This window comes from Carcharodon carcharias, chromosome 25, assembly GCF_017639515.1.
Source record: "Carcharodon carcharias isolate sCarCar2 chromosome 25, sCarCar2.pri, whole genome shotgun sequence".
NCBI lineage: Eukaryota > Metazoa > Chordata > Chondrichthyes > Lamniformes > Lamnidae > Carcharodon > Carcharodon carcharias.
Genome location: NC_054491.1, coordinates 2,651,791 through 2,674,312, shown reverse-complemented (window position 1 = coordinate 2,674,312; position 22,522 = coordinate 2,651,791). Strand labels below are relative to the sequence as shown.

Here is a 22,522-nt window from a genome sequence, read left to right as displayed (position 1 = left end):
ATGGAAAAGACAACGACAAACTCAGCCCTGTCAACCCTGCAAAGTCCTCCTTACTAACATCTGGGGGCTAGTGCCAAAATTAGGAGAGCTGTCTCACAGACTAGTCAAGCAACAGCCTGATATCGTCATCCTCATAGAATCATATCTTACAGATAATGTTCCAGGCACCACCATCACCATCCTGGATATGTCCTGTCCCACCGGCAGGACAGACCCAGCAGAGATGGCGGCAAATTAATATACAGTCAGGAGGGAGTTGTCCTGGGAGTTCTCAGCATCGACTCTGGACCCCATGGAGCCTCATGTCATCAGGTCAAACATGGGCAAGGAAACCTGCTAATTACCACGTACCGCTCCACCCCTGCCTCCTCAGCTGATGAATCAGTGCTCCTCCATTTTGAACACCACTTGGAGGAAGCACAGAGGGTGGCAAGGGCACAGAATGTACTTGGTGGGGTGGGGGGGGGGTGGTGAAACTTCAATGTATATCACCAAGAGTGGCACGGTAGTACCACAACTGACTGAGCTGGCCGAGTCCTAAAAGACATAGCTGCTAGACTAGGTCTGCGGCAGGTGGTGAGGGAACCAACAAGAGGGAAAAAAACACTTGACTTCATCCTCACCAACCTGCCTGCCACAGATGTATCTACCCATGTTAGCCTTGGTAGGAGTGACCACCACGCAGTCATTGTGGAAATGAAGTCCCGCCTTCATAGTGAGAATATCTTCTATCGTGTTGTGTGGCACTACCACCACGCTAAATGGGATAGATTTCAAATATATCTAGCAACTCAAGACTGGGCATTGAGGCATTGTGGGCCAGCAGCAGCAGAATTGTACTTGAACACAATCTGTAACCTCATGGCCTGGCATATCCCCCACTCCAGCATTACCGTCAAGCCTGGTTCAATGAAGAGTGCAGGGGGTAGGCCAGATTCAGCACCAGGCATACCTAAAAAAAGTGAGGTGTCAACCTGGTGAAGCTATAACACAGGACTACTGCATGCCAAACAACATAAGCAGCAAATGACAGGCAGCTAAGCGATCCCACAACCAACGATCAGATCTAAACTTTGCAGTTTTGCCACATCATGTTGTAAATGGTGGTAGACAATTCAACAACTTGCTGGAGGTGAAGGCTCCACAAATATCCCTGACCTCAATGATGGGGGAGGCCAGCACATCAATGCAAAAGATAAGGCTGAAGCATCTGCTACAATCTTCAGCCAGAAGCGCTGAGTGGATGATCTATCCCACCCTCCTCCGGATGTCCCCAGCATCACGGATGCCGTCTTCATCCAATTCAATTCACTCCACGTGATATTGAGAAACAGCTGAAGGCATTGGGTAGTGCAAAGGCTATAGGCCCTGACAGTATTCCGGCAATAGTACTGAAGACTTGCCATGGCCCTAGCCCAAGCTGTTCCAGTGCAGCTACAACACTGGCATCTACCCGGCTACGTGGAAAATTGTCCAGGTATGTCCTGTACACAAAATGCAGGACAAATCCAACCCAGCCAATTACTACCTCATCAGTCTACTCTCGATCATCAGTAAAGTCATGGAAGAGGTCATCAACAGTGCCATCAAACCGCACCTGCTTAGCAATAACCTGCTCACTGATGCCCGGTTTGGCTTCCGCCAGGGCCACTCAGCTCCTGACCTCATTATAGCCTTGGTTCAAACATGAGCAAAAGAGCTGAACTCAAGAGGTGATGTGAGAGTGTTTGCCCTTGACATCAAGGCAGCATTTGACCAAGTGTGGCATCGAGGATCCCGAACAAAACTGGAGTCAGTGGGAATTGAGGAAAACTCTCCGCTGGTTGTATTCATAACTAGCACAAAGGAAGAAGCTTGTGGTTGTTGGAGGTCAGTCATCTCAGCTTCAGCACATCACTGCAAGAGTTCCTCAGGTTAGTGTCCTCGGCCCAACCATCTTCAGCTGCTTCATCGTGATTCCCCCTTCCACCATAAGGTCAGAAGTGGGGATGTTTGCTGGTAAATGTAGAATGTTCAGCACCATTCACGACTCATCAGATACTGAAGCAGTCCATTTGCAAATGTAGAAAGACCTGGACAATATCTAGGCTTGGGCTGACAAGTGGCAAATAACATTTGTGCCACACAAGTGCCAGGCAATGTCCAGCTCCAAAAAGAATCTAACCATCGCCCCTTGATGTTCAGTGGCATTACTGTCACTGAATCCCCCACTATCAACACCCTGGGGGTTACCATTGACCAGAAACTGAACTGGACTCCCCATATAAGTACTGTGGCTACAACAGAAGGTCAGAGACTAGGAATCCTGCGATGAGTAACTCACCTCCTGACTCCTCAAAGCCTGTCCACCATCTACAATGCACAAGTCAGGAGTGTAATGGAATACTCCCCACTTGCAGTTCCCATAACACATCAGAAGCATGACATCATCCAGGACAAAGCAGCCAACTTGATTAGCACCACATCCACAAAAATTCACTCCCTCCACCATTAACGCACAGTAGCAGCGGTATGTACCATCTTCAAGATGCACAACTAGAATTCACCAAGGCTGCTTAGACAGCACCTTCCAAACCCATGACCACTACCATCTGGAAGGACAAGGGCAGCTGATAGATGGGAGCACCACCACCTGGAAGTTCCCCTCCAAGTCACTCATCATCCTGACTTGGAAATATATCGCAATTTCTTCACTGCCATTGGGTCAAAATTGTGGAACCCCCTTCCTAACAGCACTTTGGGTGTACCTAGACCACATGCACTGTTCAAGAAGGCAGCTCACCGCCACTTCTTCAAGGGCAACTCGGGATGGGCAATAAATACTGGCCCAGCCAGCGAAGCCCACATCCCGTGAATGAATTTTTAAAAAGGACAGCGTATAAAAGAAGTTCTAATGGAAGCTTGTTAGAAAGGTACAGTGATAATTAGCACCTGGGAGGCAGTGGCATTGTGGTATTGTCACTGTACTGGTAATCCAGAGACCCTTATGCTCTCGGGACCTGGGTTCAGACCCTACCATTGTTGATTTGTCATAAAAACCCACCTGGTTCACTAATGTTCTTTAGTGAAAGAAATCTGCTGTCCTTACCTGGTCTGGCCTATATGTGACTGCATACCCACAGCAATGTGGTTGACTCTTAAATGCCCTCTGAACAAGGGAAATTAGGGATGGGTAATAAATGCTGGCCTACCCAGCGACACTCACATCCCATGGATGAATAAAAAAAAATCATGGGGGATTTTAATGTACATATAGACTGGAAAAATCAGATGGGAAAAGGTAGTGTAGATGGGGAGTTCATAGAATGTTTTCGGAATAGTTTCTTAGAGCAGCACCAGAGAACAGGCTATACTAGATCTAGTATTGCGCGACGCGATAGGATTAATTGATAACCTCATAGTGAAGGCACCCCTAGGTAGCAGCAATCATAATGTTACATTCATTTTGAGGGAGAGACGAATGCATCTAAGACTAGCATTTTAAACTTAAATAAGGATAATTATAAGGCATGAAAGCAGAGCTAGCTAAAGTGAACTGGCAAGTAAGATTAAAGGATTGGTCAATCGAGGTTCAGTGGCAGACATTTAAAGGGATATTTTGGAATATACAGAACAGATGCATTCCAATGAGAGAGAAAAATTCCAAGCAGAGGCCCCACCATCCGTGGTTAACTAAAAAAAAGTTAAAGGGTGGAATCACTCCAGTTTTGCACTGTGTTAGCGGGCAGGTAAAATGACATTTTACCTGCTGGCAGAGATGGCTGGTTTTCATGCCATATTGTCCTAAACCTGCCAAATTATTTGGATTCCCGGGAAAGACACCGTTTCCATGGCAGGCGGGCTCCAATTCACCTACCCCGCCGTTACCTTGCTGTTTCATCACGCCAGACACCACATTTAAAGTGCAGCTGCACTCGTTTGCTGCATTCCTGGGCTTGAAGCACTAAGACATGGTCCCCGAAAGACAAGAAGACTGCAGCCCTCGAGTGCCCTTTGGGCGCCATTGAGACCCACCGTGATGTCCCCTACCCCACCTCTGGCTGCAGGTGGGGCAGCAATGTTACCACTGTGACTTGGTAGGTGAAGGCAGTGGTGATGAGTGCCAGTGCGGTAGAGAAAAGGTTGCCCACCCAATGCAGATAGAGGAAGAATGATCTCATCCCTGCCGTCATGGTATGGCAACCATCTCATCATTCTAAACTCACACTCAAGCTCATCACACATTCACTAGCACCTCACTCACTGCCAGCTCAAGGGATGTGAGCATCCATTCTCACACACACACCTTCACATGTCCATCTGGCCTCATCTCCTCTGGAGACTGCCTCCTCAGCTCTCACCAACTTGAGGCCACTTACACAGATCAACATGTGCCCCCACACACACCCTGGGATACCCCACTTCCCCAGTACAGCTCTCATCCTGCATGCTCTTCCCTTGCCTGAGGCCACTTCTCCCCCTTCGCCAAGTAAGGCCCTAACCCAACAGCCATTGAAAAGCCACCATATATGGCTGACCTGATGGTAGGGACCTGCCGTGAGCCCCCCTAAAAGTGATGTGATGCTGTCTGTGAAGCCTGGTGCTGATGACTGCAAGTGCTGACTGAAGCAGGATAGGCAAACAAACCTTGAAGCCCCGAGCGATGTGCAGCCCGCCAGATGCATGTCACTTACTGTTGTAAAACATGTCCGCATGTTTTCCTGCTGACGTGGGCATATGATCTATTGGAGGGGAATGATTCCAGCGGGCTGGTCTAATAATGATATGCTGTATTACACTGAGGTTCCTGATGTCCGATGGCAGAGTGGGCTGAGTGAATGTGAACTGGTTTCGTGTTGTCGTGAAACCAGTCACGCCATATTGTCCACTCATGCCACCGGACACGCCTGGTGCCGGCAGGTATGGAAAATCCCGGCCGAAGACAGTATTAAACTTAAAAAAGCATATAATTGCGCAAAGACGGGTGGCAGGTCAGAAAATTAGAGATAATATAAAGAACAGCAAAGACAGACAAAAAATAACCAAGAGAGTAAAATGAGAGAACAAGAGAAAGATAGCTAGCAATATACAGACGGCTAGTAAGAGTTTCTATAGATGTTTAAATAAGAAGAGAATTAACAAAGTGAGCGTTGGTCCTATAGAAAGTGCGTCTGCGTCTGTGGAATTGATAATGTAAAGTAGAGATGCTGGATGAATTAAATAGTTATTTTGCATTGGTCTTCACTATAGCGGACATAACATCACAGAAATAGCTGTAAATCAGGAAATGGAAAAGAGGGAAGAACTCAAAATTATAATCACCAGGGAAGTGGTTTTGAGTAAATTGCTAGGGCTGCGGGCTGACAAATCCCTGGGTCCTGATGGACTTCACCCTAAGGCCTTGAAAGAAGTGGCTAGTGAGATAGTTGATGCATTAGTTTTAATTTTCCAAAATTCCTTGGTTTCGGGGAAGGTTCCATTAAATTGGAAAATAGTAAATGTAGCTCTTTTATTCAAAAAGGGAGAGAGACAGAAAGCAGTTCATCTAACATCTGACATAGGGAAATTGTTAGAAGATATTATTAAAGATGTTATATAGCTCTTAGAAAAATCCAGGGCAATCAGGCAGAGTTAACATGGTTTTGTGAAAGGGCGATCATGTTTAACCAACTTATTGGAGTTCTTTGAAGGAGTCACATGTGCTGTGGATAAAGGGGAACTGGTGGATGTATTGTACTTTGATTTCCAGAAAGCATTTGATAAAGTATCACATCAAAAGTTATTGTGGAAAATAAAAGCTTATGGTGTAGGCAGTGTTCTTCATTGCAAGACTGCGACTCAGTGGCGGCTCCCCGACCAGTGGTGTAGTAGTCCTGCTCCGGCACCTCCAATCAGGGCCTGGAGAGTGGAGCGTGGTGGAGCAGAGGCCCTGGGCCCTGGGGTGGAGAGGTTGGCTGCGAGGTCCCGGGCTCCGGGGTGGAGAGGCTGGCTGCGCTGTCCGGGGCCCTCGAGTGGAGAGGCTAACTGCGAGATCCAGGGCCCTGGGGTGGAGAGGCTGGCTGCGAGGTCCGGAGCCCGGGGGGTGGGGGTGAATGGGGGGGGTTGGCTGCAGGTTTTGGGGCCACAGGGAGGGAGAGGCTAGCTGCGAGATCCAAGAGTGAGTCACTGCAAAGCGGAGCCCCAGGTTGTGGGGTGGGGCTGGGGAGGGATGGGGGGGTTAGGGTCAGGTGGGGAAGGAAGAGGCTGACTGTTGAGTGCATGTGTAGAAGTGAGTGTGTGTGTACACAGCTGGAGTACTTTGTACTGATCTCCTTATTTAAGGAAAGATGTAAGTGCGTTAGAGCAGTCCAGAGAAGTTTTGCTGGACTCATATCAGGAATAGGCAGGGTGTCTTACGAGGAAAAGTTGGATAGGTTAGGCTTGTATCCACTGTTTAAAAGAGTAAGAGGCAGCTTGATCGAAACATTTATGATCCTGAGGGGTCTTGATAGGGTGGATTTGGAGAAGATGTTTCCTCTGGTGGGACAATCTAGAATTAGGGGTCACTTTTTAACAATAAGGGGTCGCTCATTTGTTATGATGTGACAGATGATGTGTGCCAGGCTGACCAAATCCACAAGGAAAACTTGGCCATACTATCACAATGATTTTGCAACTTGTATTTATTATGAGAAGATTTGGACATTCAATTCAGAAGTAATGAGTCTAATAACAGCTTTAGAGATTTTAAAAACTAAATTAAAACATTTATTAACAAAAAATATTTTAAGCACATACATAAGATTATGGTTACTTAATATTATAACGAATCCCCAAATTCCTAATTAAACTGACTCCCAACTGCACACCCCCTTTAAGGCAACAGTCCAAAATAGATTTTAAATTTAAAAAGAAAGCCAGAAAATTTACCACAGCACCCACTCAACAGCGGAATTCCAAAGGCTTTTCTCCAACCATTGTTACTGGATACAGCAAACTTCTGCAAAAGTGGCTGGAGGCTTCCCCGAGGCTATTTTACACTCACCTTTTAGTTCTCACATGAGCCTGATAGCATCACCTTCCTTCCTCCTTTATGTATGTTTCTCTCTCTTTAATCTGTAAATTCCATTGTTCTATGTGTTTGGAAATGTACTTTTCCCATAATATAAAAATCTTCCATGTTGCCAACATAGTACCTTTTGGGAAAAATAAACATCATAACCTTGCCCTATTCATCTTGTTAGTTGTAAATCCTGCCATCCCTTTGAAACCCAAACAACTCCTTCACTTATCAAAATAATGTAAGTGGGCAGGCAGTTGGCCATCCATTTGCAGGCCTGCCTGATTAGTATGATGCAGCCCTTAGGAATGAATGGAGCAGCAGTGGTTCTTCCCTCACGCCACTGCCCCCACTACCAATGAGGCGTTTTCAATTTCTTGCCTCCATTTCTCAGTTGCAAAATGAATGGCTGAGCCTTGAATATCTCTCCCTTCATGCCTTAAAGAGGGAATTCCCCAACCTTTGTCAAATAATTTCACTTAGTAAGTTTTTGTATTCTGGATGTTGCAATGATACTTTTGGTAAGTGGATGACTTCTGCCCAGTGTTTCTGTGCAGCTAATGTGACCTCCTGGGCACATTTGAATGCATGTTCAAACGATTAGTAGTTGCTTATTATTTAACAAGACATTAAGTTCCAGAAGATTGTGTGACTGTAGGCATTAACCAGACTTGTTAATTTTGTCAGGAAGGTTTTGCACATAAGATTTTGGTACGTATATTAACAGACTGTGCTGTTCAAGTTATTCACTGCAGTTGGATCCAGTAATTTTATGTTTGCTTGCTTCCATTCGTTCTGGTAAGAACGTCATTAACCTTGGAACAATGAAAGGATTGTCAAAGCTCCAGGGTCACACTTCTGCATTCTAAAATTTCATAATGGGACAATAGGCAGCTGAAAACAAGATAATGAATAAAGCTATATTTAGGTACAATTTAGACAGTATGCTCTTCATACTACATGTTCAGCATAACTGAGCCAAGGCAAACGTGTTTCAGTTGTGATATGTGAAACATCATGGTGATTCATTAAGTTTGAGAAAATGCCTTCTAAGTAACACAAACCTTTTCCAACTGTGGGTGATTTTCTTTTCTGTTGTTGTTTATTGTGATGCAGGTTGTCAGTTCTTGGAATGAATTTTTGCGTTTTGGCAAAAATTTCAGCATTGTCATGTCAGGTCAAGTGCATGCAAATGATCTAGCACAGGGATGGATTATAACCCCAAACGTAGGTAGGAATCAACACACTCCTGTGACATCCCCATTCCCTGTCATGTCCATCACTGTAAAGTTTTTGAATTGTATATGTTTGGGGAGAACAGAATGTGAGATTGGGGACAGAAAACCTACATAACGCATAATTATCCAAATAAAAACTAAGAGTGCTGGAAAAACTCAGCAGCTCTGGCAGCATCTGTGGAGAGTGAAACAGAGTTAACATTTCGATTCCAATATGATGATTCTTCAGAAGTGTTGCGAACTTTTAAACTAATGTTAACAAAGAACCAATGGAATAATTTTCTTTTTTTCAGTTTAACATCTAACTAGCATTCAGTGTTCCATTTCCCTTAAAACAACATAATGTAACACCATCGTAATGCGTCATTGGAAGTTCAGTGTCCTCTATACTTCTGATATATTCAGCTAACTGCATCTGCACTATATTCTTTGTATAATATGTATGAGACATATTTGTAACTCAGTAACCATTTCTTAAACCTGGAAAATGTTAAGCACCACAAGAATTTCTACATAGCTTTCTGAAAAACAATGTAATTCCATAAACTAAAGCATTAACAGAGTACCAGATTGTGCTAAAATGGTATCTTATCCAGCTGATCAATCTTCACAGCGGTGTGACATTAGGATTTGTGTGAAATGCCATTGAGATGGATCAGAATACGTTGTTAACCTTAAGGCAGTAAAAAGGGCAGACAAATAGCATGGGAAAGACTGATGCATTGTGATTTGGCCAGGCTGCTTCTCACTGCAGATCACTGTTTTTGTGGCTTGTTGACAGTTTTCATAGTTACACACAAGTTGGTGGATCAACCCCACTGCTTTTCAAAACAAATATTTCAATACATTATCGATCTAATTGTGATCTGAGAAAAGCACCACTGCTTATTCTGAAGAGGAACTTGCTCCCATCAAAATAAAAGAGGAGAAATCTGTTTATAGTGCAACGTACTATTATTAGGCCTGCTTTTGAGTCGAATTTACTATGGTATTAAAGACACTAAACTGCTGAACTTGTTGCTATACACCTTCTGCTTGAACTAGACTTGGTATTATTTCAGTACCAGCAGAAACCTGTAAAACACTTGTGGTCAAATTAGTACCTTTATTGCTATAGTACTTACTTAAATTCAGGATTTCTAGTTCTTTCACCAAAGGCTTTTACAGAATCAAAATTTCTCATTCTGCACAAAGCTGCATAAATCTGTCCATGGATAAGAACAGGGCTAGGAATGTAAATAAATATTTCCTTGCTTCATTACCTTGCAAATGAGAGTTCATCACCTCTGTACAAAATCAGACCTTTTAATAAAAATATTTGTGTACATGGTGTAAAATAACTTGTGAAGGGGAGTTAGCTTTCTTTAATGTTGTATTAATGATGAAGCTACTAATGATATCACAAACAGTAACTGACTGCAATTTTTTCATTGGCAAATAGAAGAGGCAGTCTTTCTTGTTCAATAACAATAGATCAAGTTTTTTGCTGAGCAAAGCTTCAAGCTTTAAAAATCACCTCAAAATCTGTTATCCTCCAAAATGTATGTTCCATTTTTAATTTCCTTCCTTTGATTTTCTATGCACATTATGCCCTATTTATGCTAATAGGCTGAAGTGATTGCTTACTTTCCAACCCCTGTCACCATCAGCCTGCCATTACTGTGTTTCGTTGGGTGAATTGATAAAATCTATGATCTCATGACTTCTGTCCAAGCAAAGTATTTTTACCCATCCTCCCTCTGTGTGGTCCCTCTCCCTGATGGCCAGCCTAGGATCAAGAAAGCACCACATATAGACTCAGGCTGAGATAAACATTCTGTCACAAAACAAAAACAGAATTACCAACATTCTGTCATTCAGTGGCATGAGGATGCACCACTGTGCCACTTCTTACACAATCCTTTTGTTGTATTATCCTCTATTGGTAACTAAAAAAGAATCCCATCTACATAACATTTAAAATGGATTCCAGGGTTTATTTTCTCGTTCTTGTTTTCAGAACCATAATTCTCCCCCGAGCTGCTTTGTGAATTCTTTTTCCCCCCTCCCTTCGGCTCTTCCCACTCACAGACATTCCTCCACCTCAGCAACAGTTACAATGTCACCCTGCCTCTGTCATCACAATGACATGCATTTTTACATATAAATATTGGTAAGGCAAAGCAAACTCTACCAACAGAGGCTTAAAATTACTGTCAAAACCAGGATTCCAGCAAATTTAAACAAGTGAGTACTTTTCCAATTCTTGATTTTTATTCCATCTTAACGCTAAGGGCTCAAATGTTTAAATTCTTGCCCTTGGTGTGAAGCCAATGCTGGTACTAGAGACAAAACAGCATTTTTTATGTCAAACAGTTGCTTTGAAGAGTCTTCTGGATTTCAGTTTATTGAGTTATTATTAAAGCAGGATTAAATAATTTACTTCTTAGCAAGTAATTAATTTTTATTGATGAAAATTTGCTCGGTGAAGATACCTGGATGCTCTGCGGTCTTTCTAAATATTGTACTCGTGCTGTTTAATACGGTTTCCCCAAAACTTCTGATTGGAATCCTTTTTAACACACTGTTTACAGATTTAAGAATAATTCTAAAGTTTAATAGTGTCTTTAATTGAAAAAATTTCAAATCATTTATGTAACCCCAGAACTGCTGAGGCTGTCATACGGCTTATACTACACTCCACGATGACTAGATAACTGATATAATGTAGAGCTCTTTGTTGCAAGCATGCTTAATTTTCTATAAATCCTGCTATACCTGTAGTGTTCAACCCTGGCTACAAACACTTGGCCTCCTAAAGAAGTGGCACATGACAGGATGAAGAGCCTAGCAGGATTACAATACAAGGCCGCTCTTATAACTCACCAGTGAAGCAGTAAGTTTATCCATTTAGACGTTGAGCCATACAAAGCAGGAAGGTCCCGGGACAAATTCAATCCGGCCAATTACCACCCCATCAGTCCACTCTCGATCATTAATAAAGTAATGGAATGGGTCATCAACAGTGTTATCAAGTGGCACTTGCTTAGCAATGACCTGCTCACTGATGTCCAGTTTGGGTTTTGCCAGGGCCAACTCAGCTCCTGACCTCATTGCAGCCTTGGTTCAAACATGGGCAAAAGAGCTAAACTCCCGAGGTGAGTTGAGTGTGACTACCCTTGACATTTGACCGAGTGTGGCATCAAGGAACCCTAGCAAAACTGGAGTCAATGGGAATCGGGGAAAACTCTCCGCTGGTTGGAGTCATACGTACACAAAAGAAGATAGTTGTGGTTGATGGAGGTCAGTCATCTCAGCTCTAAGGCATCACTGCAGGAGTTCCTCAGGGTAGTGTCCTCGGCCCAACCATCTTCAGCTGCTTCATCAATGACCTTCCTTCCGTCACAAGGTCAGAAGTGGGGATGTGCATTGATGATTGCACAATGTTCAGCACCATTCGTGACTCCTCAGATACTGAAGCAGCCCATGTCCAAATGCAGCAAGACATGGACAATATCCAGGCTTGGGCTGTTAAATGGCAAATAGCATTCGTGCCACTCATGTATCAGGCAATGACCATTTCCAACAAGAGAGAATCCAACCAGAGAATCCAATTTAATGGGATTACCATCACTGAATTCCCCACTATCAACATCCTGGGGATTACCATTGACCAGAAATTGAACTGGACTAGCCATATAAATACTGTAGCTACAAGAGCAGGTTGGAGGCTAGGAATCGTGCAACAAGTAACTCGCTCCCGACACCCCAAAGCCTGTCCACCATCTACAAGGCACAAGTCAGGAGTGTGACTCCCCACTTGCCTGGATGAGTGCAGCTCCCACAGCACTTAAGAAGCTGGACACCATCCAGGACAAAACAGCAGGCTTGATTGACACCACATCCACAAACATTCACTTTCTCCACCACCGACGCATTGTATCAGCAGTGTGTGCCATCTGCAAGATGCACTGCAGGAATTCACCAAAGGCTCCTTAGACAACACCTTTCAAACCCACAGCCACTACCACCTAGAAGGACAAGGGCAGCAGATAGGTGGGAATACCAGCACCTGGAAGTTCCTCTCCAAGTAACTCCCGTCCTGACTTGGAAATATATGGCCGTTGCTTCACTGTTGCTGGGTCAAAATCCTGGAACTCCCTTCCTAACAGCACTGTTGGTGTACCTACACCAAGTGGACTGCAACAGTTCAAGAAGGCAGCTCACCACCACCTTCTCAAGGGCACCTAGGGATGGGCAATAAATGCTGGTCCAGCCAGCGAAGCCACATCCTGTAAGTGGAAAAAAAGGCTTGCTGCCCAGTCCATGCAGATTGAGTTGATCTTGGCCACACAGCAATAGGAAAGCTGGAATTCGCATCAGGGAGGGGAAAAAGCTGGCATGGGATTCCTTTTCTGATCATTACTCAACATCCAACAACCTGTGTTGGAAGTGTGTATGCTTGTGTGTGGTTTGTATGCAGCTATGATGCTGACCAGGAGAAGTGTGTAATACTGAGTGGGCCAGTGGCATGCTGTTTCAGGGATCAGATAGAAATAATAACTCTGGGTCAGATACCAAAAGGTTAATCCATGAAACAGTACTGTTAAAATTATGAGGCTTATAAAATAATGTTTCGGAACTGTCTTTTTTAAGGTAAAACAGAGGGAGTCCTGTGACCTGTTCTGAAGTCTGCTTGACAACAGCGCAGGGCCGTTAAAGATCAAAGGAAGGGCCAGTTTGAGTTACTGGGGCAAAGGTATAATGTGTTCATGGTTCGAGACAATGGCAGTGAACTCTGAGTTCACAATGAGTAGACTCTGAGTCTCCCAAAGTCCAAAAAAAGTGTTGAACATATATTGTTAACAGTTGTGTTGTAAACTGTCCATTTACTTACAAGATGAAAGAGAATTGGGGCCAAGAATAGCTAATCAGCATTTCTACTTGGAGAAAGGCTAATCTGTTTCATGTTGCCATGGGAAAGAATGCAGAAGAGGCTATTTTTGAGTTTAGGTTACAGGCTTCCCTATAAATCAATGACATCACAGACAGACAGCAGTTCTGTGGTCAGCAGAGAGGACAGGTTGTTTGGTTTTGTGAACTACCACAGCCGGATGTGGAATTGACACGTCTCTCAGCCATCTAAGGATTCTGGGAGATTCATTCTGGCCTGGCTAGAAGGCAAGAATTATCAGGGTAGGCTTTAACTGCTGGTAGGGTGTTTCAGAAAATCTCCAAAAACTAAGGGAAGCGCCTGGAGGTGATTACTCAAAATTATTACTTGGCAAAACGGGGAAATGCAAACCCATTGCAAGCTGAGAATAATTGTGGACTGTTTGCTATAATGATTGTAACTCTGTGGAGAGTGCCGTGTGTGATGACAATAAAAGGGGAACATTCCTTTCTGTAGTTTAAATTATAAGTTGCTTACAAAAAGAAAATAATGCATAGTTATTTGTTACAGTAAAGATTTTAATGTGAAATCTTGTCTCATTCTTTTCAGCTATTAACTGGAAGTTTTATTTTAAACATTAAATCAGTCTCTACGGGGATTGTAACAAGGAATCATCTGCAGGAGAGGAGAAAAAGGGATAAAAAGCTCAAGGATTAAAAGGGCAATAGGTTGAAATGCATTCTGTTGCTCAGATCAGGGACAAGTTCTCACATATATCGTGTCTTGTGGCAGGATGGATCACTGATACAGGGGCATTTTTGCTGTATTAATATTAGGCAGTGACATAGGGATTGATAATATAGAGGAATATTACCTAAATGTACATAATATAGGGCTATTACAAACTGAATCAGGGAAATCACACAGCAACTGTAAATAATAGAGGGATGCTGTATGTAACGTAGAGAGACATTTCATATGAACTGTAGTGGAATGATGTGCAATCTTTCAATACAGTTGTGTAAGAATTGTAGAAGATAGTTTATACACAATAGTTTATAAGAAGCTTCTATGCATGGATGAAATTATTCTCTTGTTAGTTTTTTAAAAAAAAACATCAGCTGAAATTATTAAAGGGATTAATTTCACCCTGTAGTGACTTTCTAACACATATAGTATAGGAAGGTTGCTAATTAGTGCTGTATCAGAGGCAGATTAACTTGTTTATCTGAATTATAGAGAGAAGTTACCCAGGCAGCTTGTATTATTGGAAAAGACTACAAAATATATTCCTCCTGCAAGCAGGATCTTGCATATACAGAATGTGCAGGCGGAAATGAAGTTTACTTTTTGCAAAATAAAGGTCAGAAACTTGTTAATCCCCTGGGATGCAGAACGGAAGGAATTTTAAACTGATTAACAACTGAAAAGAAGTATTGGCACAATGTCTTTGAGAAGTTATACTCTTACAACTCTGATACTTTTCTTACCAGATTCTCCCTTTTCTCATCAGCACTGCCAGTAATTCTGCTCGGAGCACCCCAGCCTGCTCACCCATCCTGAGGAAACGATCGAGATCCCCGACCCCTCAGAACCTAGAGGGTGAGAACATGGTGGAGAAAGGCTCAGACCATTCCTCAGACAAATCGCCTTCCACCCCCGAACAAGGTATCCAACGGAGCTACTCTTCCCAGTCTGGTCGAAGCAGCAAGAACTCCAAGGTGAGTTGAGTTGAGTTTAGTGGTAAGATGAGAGAGATAAGTAATGAGAGGAGTGGGGGCTGGAGGTGGGGTTGTGGCGGGGTGGGGGGGGGGTGTGGAATCAATCAATAAAAAGATTCTGAATCTTTGTCAGTACTGCAGGCCCATTATTGAGCAATATAGAAATCTGCTAAAAGTTTTGCAATAATCATTCTTAGCAAAGGCACACTTTTACACTGTGAAGAAATGAGGCTAAAGTATTCAGGTATTTTCTAGGTTGTGGCTATTTAAAAATGTCACTTAATATTTTCAACATTTTTACAACGTCTAAAAGTAGCTAGCTTTAGTTTGTTCAAGGAAGTTCCCATGGGTGCTGTACTTGTGTTCGTGTGAAATCTCATTTCTTTTGTTAATATTGGTTGTTGTCCAAAATAAGTTTTCATATAGCTGATAATTTACAATGATCTGTAAGCCATGGAGTTTGCCATTTTTCATCACGCCCAAATTCTTGTGGCTCCAAGGCTTGGATATGTGGGCTCATTTGATGGTTCATTTGATTAGGGCTCTATGAGTCTATGTAAAGGCTGTGTGAACCATGCAAAGGAGGCAAGTCCCAGGCTTGTATCTCTGGCTTATGTTAAGTTAACTGATGTTAGACATGCCAAAAGAACATGGGTTAAAATTTACTTCAGTTCCCTTAGGCTACGGAGTGGAAAGCCAGCCAAAATATCCAGTTCTGACTACTATCTGGCTTTGAATGAGTGTCAGGTGAGGGATAGTTGAATTCAGTGGTGATGTATTTCTTGGTTAAATAGCCTACTGATACTCAATGCTGGGCTCCCACAAAGAATTTTAGGCTGGTTATCTGTGGAACTATACCCTAACACAGGTTGGACTCATTGGGAGGGACAAACGAGAGTTGGAGGTCAAGCTTAACCAACTGTACAACCAAAACAGTCAAATTTGAAAATTATGTTATACTTTTAAAAAGAAATTGAACTTTAATGTGTTTTAGTGAAGGCACAATGTGTCAAATGTATCTCAGTTCAAGTTATATATTTACTTTTCAAAAAACCCTCACTTCATAAACAAATTTCTCCATTCTCAGGGAATAACAGTACAGTATAACACAAATAACTTAATTAGATATGCATACAAGATTCTTTGTTACCCAGTTGTGAAAGTTGCATTGCTCTCCATTTTTCTTCCATTAAGAAAACCTCCTGGGCTCTATGTCAATAACCCAGATAAAATTTTGAAATTAATGAGTAAGCCCAGTGGGAAATTCTCTCATAACTATATCATAGTACAGCGCAATCTGGGTAAACATTACATTTTTTCACGTTTATACAATGAGCAACCTGGAGTTATCAAAACTTTTTGGTGTGTGAACCTCTGACATGAGATTATTCACTGGCCTCACTTCCTGAGTGAAATTTTTAACTTAAAAATTTTGACCTAGCTACATTTTACAGACTATCTTCCAAACAAGAATTTTTCACTGTAGAACAACAGTGGGAATGATTTAAAGTAGTGTTCAACAGAGTGCAGGAGGAATATATTCCACTAAAAGGAAAGAACATATTAAACAATAGTGAGGCTTCATGGTTGAACAAAGACATAAGGGAACAATTAAAGATAATGAAAAGGAATGCATTAAGTTCATAACAGCAGAGAAGTGCAATATTAGAGAGAACTGAAGAGATATGGGGACATCAAAAAAAAGGCAAAGAGGAACCATCAAATTAAATTATCGAGGAACATCAAGCAAATAGTAAAATATTCTTGAAGGCATATCAATAAAAATGAAAGGCTGGGATATGAATAGGGCCATTAAAGGATCAACAGGTTAATCCCACATTTAATGATAGAGATGGCAGAAATATTAAATAATTATTTACCAGGTAGATGGAACAGCTGGATATGACATTGGATTATGAAATAAGTAATGAGAGATGTGCTTTAAAAATAAAAAGGAGAATATTTTAAATAAATTATTCAAACTCAAAAGAGGATAAAGCCCCTGGTCCAGATGGATTGCATCCATACATTTTAAATGAATCCAGGGAGGAGATAGCAGAGGCATTGCCACATGTATTTAATAATTTTTCGGAAGAAGATGTGGTGCTAGAGGATTGACTGACAGCTAACATGATATCTATGTTTGAGAAGGAAAATAAAACATGGCTAGGGAATTATAGACCAGTAAGTTTAACACCAGTGGTAGGAAAAAAATGAAACCCCTAACAAAGCACAATAGAAAAACATCTAGAAAAGAAAAATAAAAATGAATAGTCAGCATGGATTTCAAAAAGGAAAATCTTGCTTAACCAACCTTAATGAATTTTTTGAGGAAGTAACAGAGAGAGTAGGCAGTGGTAATGCAGTGGATGTAACTTACCTGGATTTTCAAAAGACCTTTGATAATGTGCTCATGGTAGACTAATGAACAAGGCCAGAGAATGTGGAGTCGGGGCACAAAAGGCAGAATGGGTTGGTACCTGGCTTCACGACAGAAAGCAGACGGTGGGAATAAAGGGGAGCTATTCATAGTGGCAGAGGGTGAGCAGTTGTGTTCCACAAGAAACTGTGCTGGGACCAAATTGATTTGGGGGGGAGGGGGGAATAGTCCATACGAAGAAGACTGTAGCAAATTACAGGAGGTTGTTAAAAAAACTCTTGGAATGGACAAATATTTGACAATTGAAATTCAACACACATAAATGTGAGAGTGTACATTTTGGTAAAAAAGAATAGAGATGCCACTTCGTACTCAAAAGTACAAGCCTAGATGGGGTAGAGGAACAAGGGATCTGAGTACAAATCACAAAACGTTGCACAGCAGGTTAGCAAGGCCATAAAAAAGGAAACCAAGTACTGAGCTTTATTTCTGGAGGGATAGAATTGAAAAGTAGGAAAGTTTTTATGCTAAACCTCTATCATAGCTTGGTTAGGCCACACTCAAGAGTGCAATTCTGGTCACCGTATTATAAAAGAAAAGATATAGAAGCAACGGCAGAGGTCACAAAAGAAGATACCAGAACTGCAATGACATACATAATAGGAAAGGATGAACAAGCTCTTGAAAATAGAAGGCTGAAGGGTGCCCTGAGAGAGGTCTTTAAAATTATGATAGGTTTTGATAGAAGGGATACAGAGATTGGAATCGTCCCAGATTTGTACTAAGTGCGGTAGTGGACAGGAAAAGGATGTTTTATCCGCCAGCTGCAATGGCAGCTTTTCACGCCGTATCACTGCATTCCCGTCTTATTAGTTATGCAGCCACAGGAAACACGCCATCTCCGTGGCAGGCAGTCTCTGATTTGCCCACCATGGTGTTACCTCGCTGCTTCCTCACGCAGGGTGCCATATTTAAACTGCAGCTTCGTGGGCACTTCTTAATGCCAGGAGGGCACCAGGGAAGACATGGCCTCAGAAGCCAAGAAGAGTGCAGCCCCCAGCTGCACCCCCCCCCCCCCGATTTCAGTGCCACATCCCTGGGAACCATTGAGGCCCCTACCCTACCAATGTCCTTTACCCCTACTCTGGCTGCAGGAGGCTCCTGAGACTTACCACTCTGGCTTGGGAGGCACTGGCAGAGGTGGTCAGTGCCAATGCTGCACACAAGAGCTCAGCCATTGAGTGTAGAAAATAGATGAATGATCTCATCCATGCCACCAGGGTAAGGCAACCATCTCTTCACTCTAAACTCACAAGGCCATCACATATTCATCTCACTCACTGCCAGCTTAAGGGACATCACCACTCATTCTCTCACACATACCCTCACACCTCCATCTGGCCTCATCTCTGGAAAAAGCCTCCTCAGCCCTCACCATCTTGAGGACACTTGCACAGATCAACATGTTCCCATGCACGCGCACACACATGCGCGTGCGGACACACATGCGCGCGCACACACACATGCGCGCGCACACACACACATGCGCGCGCACACACACACACGCGCGCGCACACACACATGCGCGCGCACACACACACACATCCGTCCCTAGTACAGCCTCACTCTGCAGCCTTCTCCCTTGCCTGTGGCCACTTGTCCCTCCTCCCCAGGCAGGCCTTAGCCCTGGTCGGTAGAGAGCTGCCCGTGAACACCCCTAAACATGATGTGGTGCTGCCTGCGAAACTTGGCACTGATCACCACGAGTGCTGCCTGAAGCCAGGTAGGCAAACAAACCTCGAAGTCCCGAGTGAAGTGCAGCTCGCCAAGTCTACACAGCTTATGTATGGTTGTGAAAACATGTCGACGTGCCCAGATGATTCAGCGTGGGCTGATGATTCCAACAAACAGGGCTTATAATGATATGCAGATGTATTAAAATGGCATTCCTGATGTCTGGTGGTAGGAAACACAGCCTGCCATTGATGGGCAGAGCAGATAATTGCGAACTGGTTTCACGACTTTGTGAAACCGATTTTTGGCCTTCCTGCCATATTATCTGCTTGTACCCACCATGACGCCTGATGCCAATAGGGATGGAAAATTCTGGCCAGAGAGAATGTTTCCTCTTGTGGAGAAGAGCATAACTAGAGGCCATGAATCCCGTAGGGAGTTCAGGAAAAACTCTATACAAACAGTGGTAAAATGTGGAATTTGCTTCGACAAGGAGTAGTTGAGGCAAATAGCATAGAAGCATTTAAGGTGAGGCTACATAAGTATGTGAGGTTTTTTATGCTATTTTTGGATTCCAGATATTTTTCCATTATATCCTTGAGCAAAGATTTTATTACCTTTCCCACTACTGAAGCTAACTGGCCTATAGTTCTTTGGACACTCTTTAGATATAGGAATAACGTTAGCTGTTAGCTCGTCCTCTGGTATTTGTTTTTTGAAATAATTTTGATTTATATCTAATAGTGTCTTTGTTATCCATTCCCTAATATGCATGGATACAGTCCATCTGAGCAGGGTTTTTTTTCTCTTTATGCTTGATTAGTTTATTCAATTATCTACCTTCTTTCTTAAGTGTCTTCACAAATTTTTTGATGATCTCTTCCAATCCTACACCACCATGTTGGATTTTCTGGTAAACACTGAGACAAGTAATTATTTAATACTTTTGCCATTTTGCTGTGGTTATCTTTAAGTTTATTGTTTGCATCCCTTAGCGGCCCTATTCATGTTCTGATTTTCCTCTTCATACTTATGTGCCCGTAGAGTACTTTATTATTTCTTTTAATATTCCTTGATAATTTAATTTGGTAGTTCTTTTTTTTTTCCAAATTGTGTAGTAGGTGTGTGAAACCATAACTTATATAATAAAAAGGTTTGCAATTTTGGCTCCCCATGAAATAGAGGAAATCCTTTCTCCATAAGACAACCAAGGCAGCTCCAGGAGACCATAGCTACCTGTGTATCAGTAGGTAAATGTGACTAATCTACATATTCTCAATGCCTTTCTCTCAGAACTTACACAGATAACTTGTTCCGTAGGGTGACAAACCAGCTGAAGAAAATAATCAATAATTTCTAACCAGATTGTTTGCCGATATAATTATTATTGTTGTGGTGTCAACCATGGCTCAGTTGTAGCATTCTTGCCTCTGAGTTGGAAGATTGTGGGTTCAAATCCCACTCCAGAGATTTGAGCACAAAAATCTAAACTGATGCTCCAGTGCAGTACCGAGTGAATGCTGCACTGTTGAGGGTGCTGTGTGACACATTAAAGCAATGTCCTATCTGCTGCTCAGGTGAGAATATCCCATGACACTATTTTGAAGATGGCCAAGAGAGTTATTTCCAGTGTCCTGGTCAATATTTATCCCTCGATCAATGTTACAAAAACAAGATATCTGGTCATTATCACAATGCTATTTGTGGGAGCCACATTTCCTACATTACAACAGTGTCTCTAAAGTATTTCATTGGCTCTGAAGTGCCTTGGGATATCCTTTAGTCAAAAGGCCGATTGAATGGAAATATTTTTTTTACTCATGATCATCTGCCCTATTCATACTGTCAAAATCATTTTGATAATCTTATCCAAATTTGCAGCATCCAATCTTGTTATAATTTAAAAATCTCAATAAACCACCGTAGCAAAAATTGCTCCCAAATCTAAAATGCACAACTGATGTAGTGAAGCAGAAGGAAACATATATGAAAAATAAGGAAGAAAAGTAATGATTTTGTCAGGAAAATATAATAATTTTCATAATATTATTGGAATTTTTTGTGAAGTAAGAGTAGTGTGTGTCTGTGACTTAATTGGATTAAAGACAGCTGGTTGGAAGGCTTTGATGTGTCAGAAGGAAAGCTAGGTTTGAAATGCCAAATAAGTAAACATGGTTGAAGTTTTAGAATGTGAGGTGTAAAAGGAAAATTTGCATTTTTAGATAAACTGGAGTAACTTAAATTTCAAAAGAGGTGGTGAAATGTTACACTTAGCCAGAAGAAGACAAACAGTGTGTTCATTTTTCCCAAAGCTTACTGATAAAATTGGTACTCTAAAAGATTTTTATTATTAGAAAAGTAGAGCTGAAAAGACATATTGGAACAATGGGATTTACATTAAAAAGGAAGAAACCTGTATAAAGGTGATGGGGTTGTGTGTAAGAAAAGGCATTCTAACAAGTGTGAAAAGCCCCCAGCCTCTAAGCTTCATGTTGCTGCCTACAAGAACTGAAGTGAAGAAAACTCACTTTGAATTCAACTGTCCAGGGTATCGTGTTACTTTGCCTGGGTCTTTTAAAATCTGTGTGTTTCACTGTTGCCTTAAAGGAGGTGTAACAGGGGATTAGAATAACTAGGGGAGCTAGGAGTTATCATAGTAGTAATTTGTGAACCTATGTATGTGCTTAAAATTTTTTATTAATGAAGTTTAATTTAGTTTTATAAAATACCTATAAGACTTGGTCTTATTACTACTGAATTCAAGGCACGTATCTTGAAATAAATACAAATTGTAAAATAGTTGTGACAGCTGTTTCAAATTTCCCTCTGGAATTTGAACACCTCAGCATTTACCATCTGCTGTGCCATAACAATTTGAAGTTCTCAGCTTCCTGCACACTAATTTTGAAACTCATCCTTTTGGAATGTCTTGTCAGCTGTGAGGCAACTTGCAGCTACAGTCAGTCGATTTGATTTCCTTTTGCCTCTGCCATATTTCTATTTTTTTTATTTTCTGAGGTATTTGTCCCTTTCTCCCTGTTTGGGTGTCTGTGCTCTGGGAGAGTGGTCAGGCAAGAAATCTGCTCCCAAGCCTCTGCTAGGTATCATCAGCTGAGCAATTAGAGATATTTGGAAGGAAATAGGATGATTTATTTATTCTTCCTCCTTATAGAAAGGTCTCTGTGTTCTGCTTTCCCTAATGGTTTAACTTTAGCTGATCCATAATTTTGATGTAAAAGAATCTTCATTTACCTAGTGCAGAAGAGTTATTGTACGCTACAGTTTCTCTAATAGGATTAAGATGCTGAAAGTCTCCTCATAAGAAATTTGTATTTACTCCATATTCTAGCAGTTATACAGCACTGATGACATGAAATTTAGAAGTTTTCCTTGAGAAGAGAAGATTCAAAGGAGATTTGATGGAGGTGCTCATAATTATGAGGGGTCTGTTCAGAATAGATGGCGGAAGGGTCAAGGACCAGAGGACACAGGTTTAAGGTGAATGACAAAAGAACCAAAGGCAACATGAAAAGTTTCTTTTCATGCAGCAAGTGGTTA

The 22,522-nt window shown here is 42.0% G+C and overlaps 1 protein-coding gene across 2 annotated transcripts in view; it reads left to right on the top strand.

Annotated features, from left to right (window-relative positions):
• The window catches only part of gramd1ba (GRAM domain containing 1Ba), a 454,136-nt gene that overhangs the window by 287,923 nt on the left and 143,691 nt on the right, over positions 1-22,522 (top strand). For both annotated transcript variants that reach the window (XM_041174427.1, XM_041174426.1), the window contains exon 4: positions 14,643-14,850. In XM_041174427.1, coding sequence (XP_041030361.1) covers positions 14,643-14,850 — 208 coding nt within the window. The remainder of the gene's footprint in view (positions 1-14,642; positions 14,851-22,522) is intronic.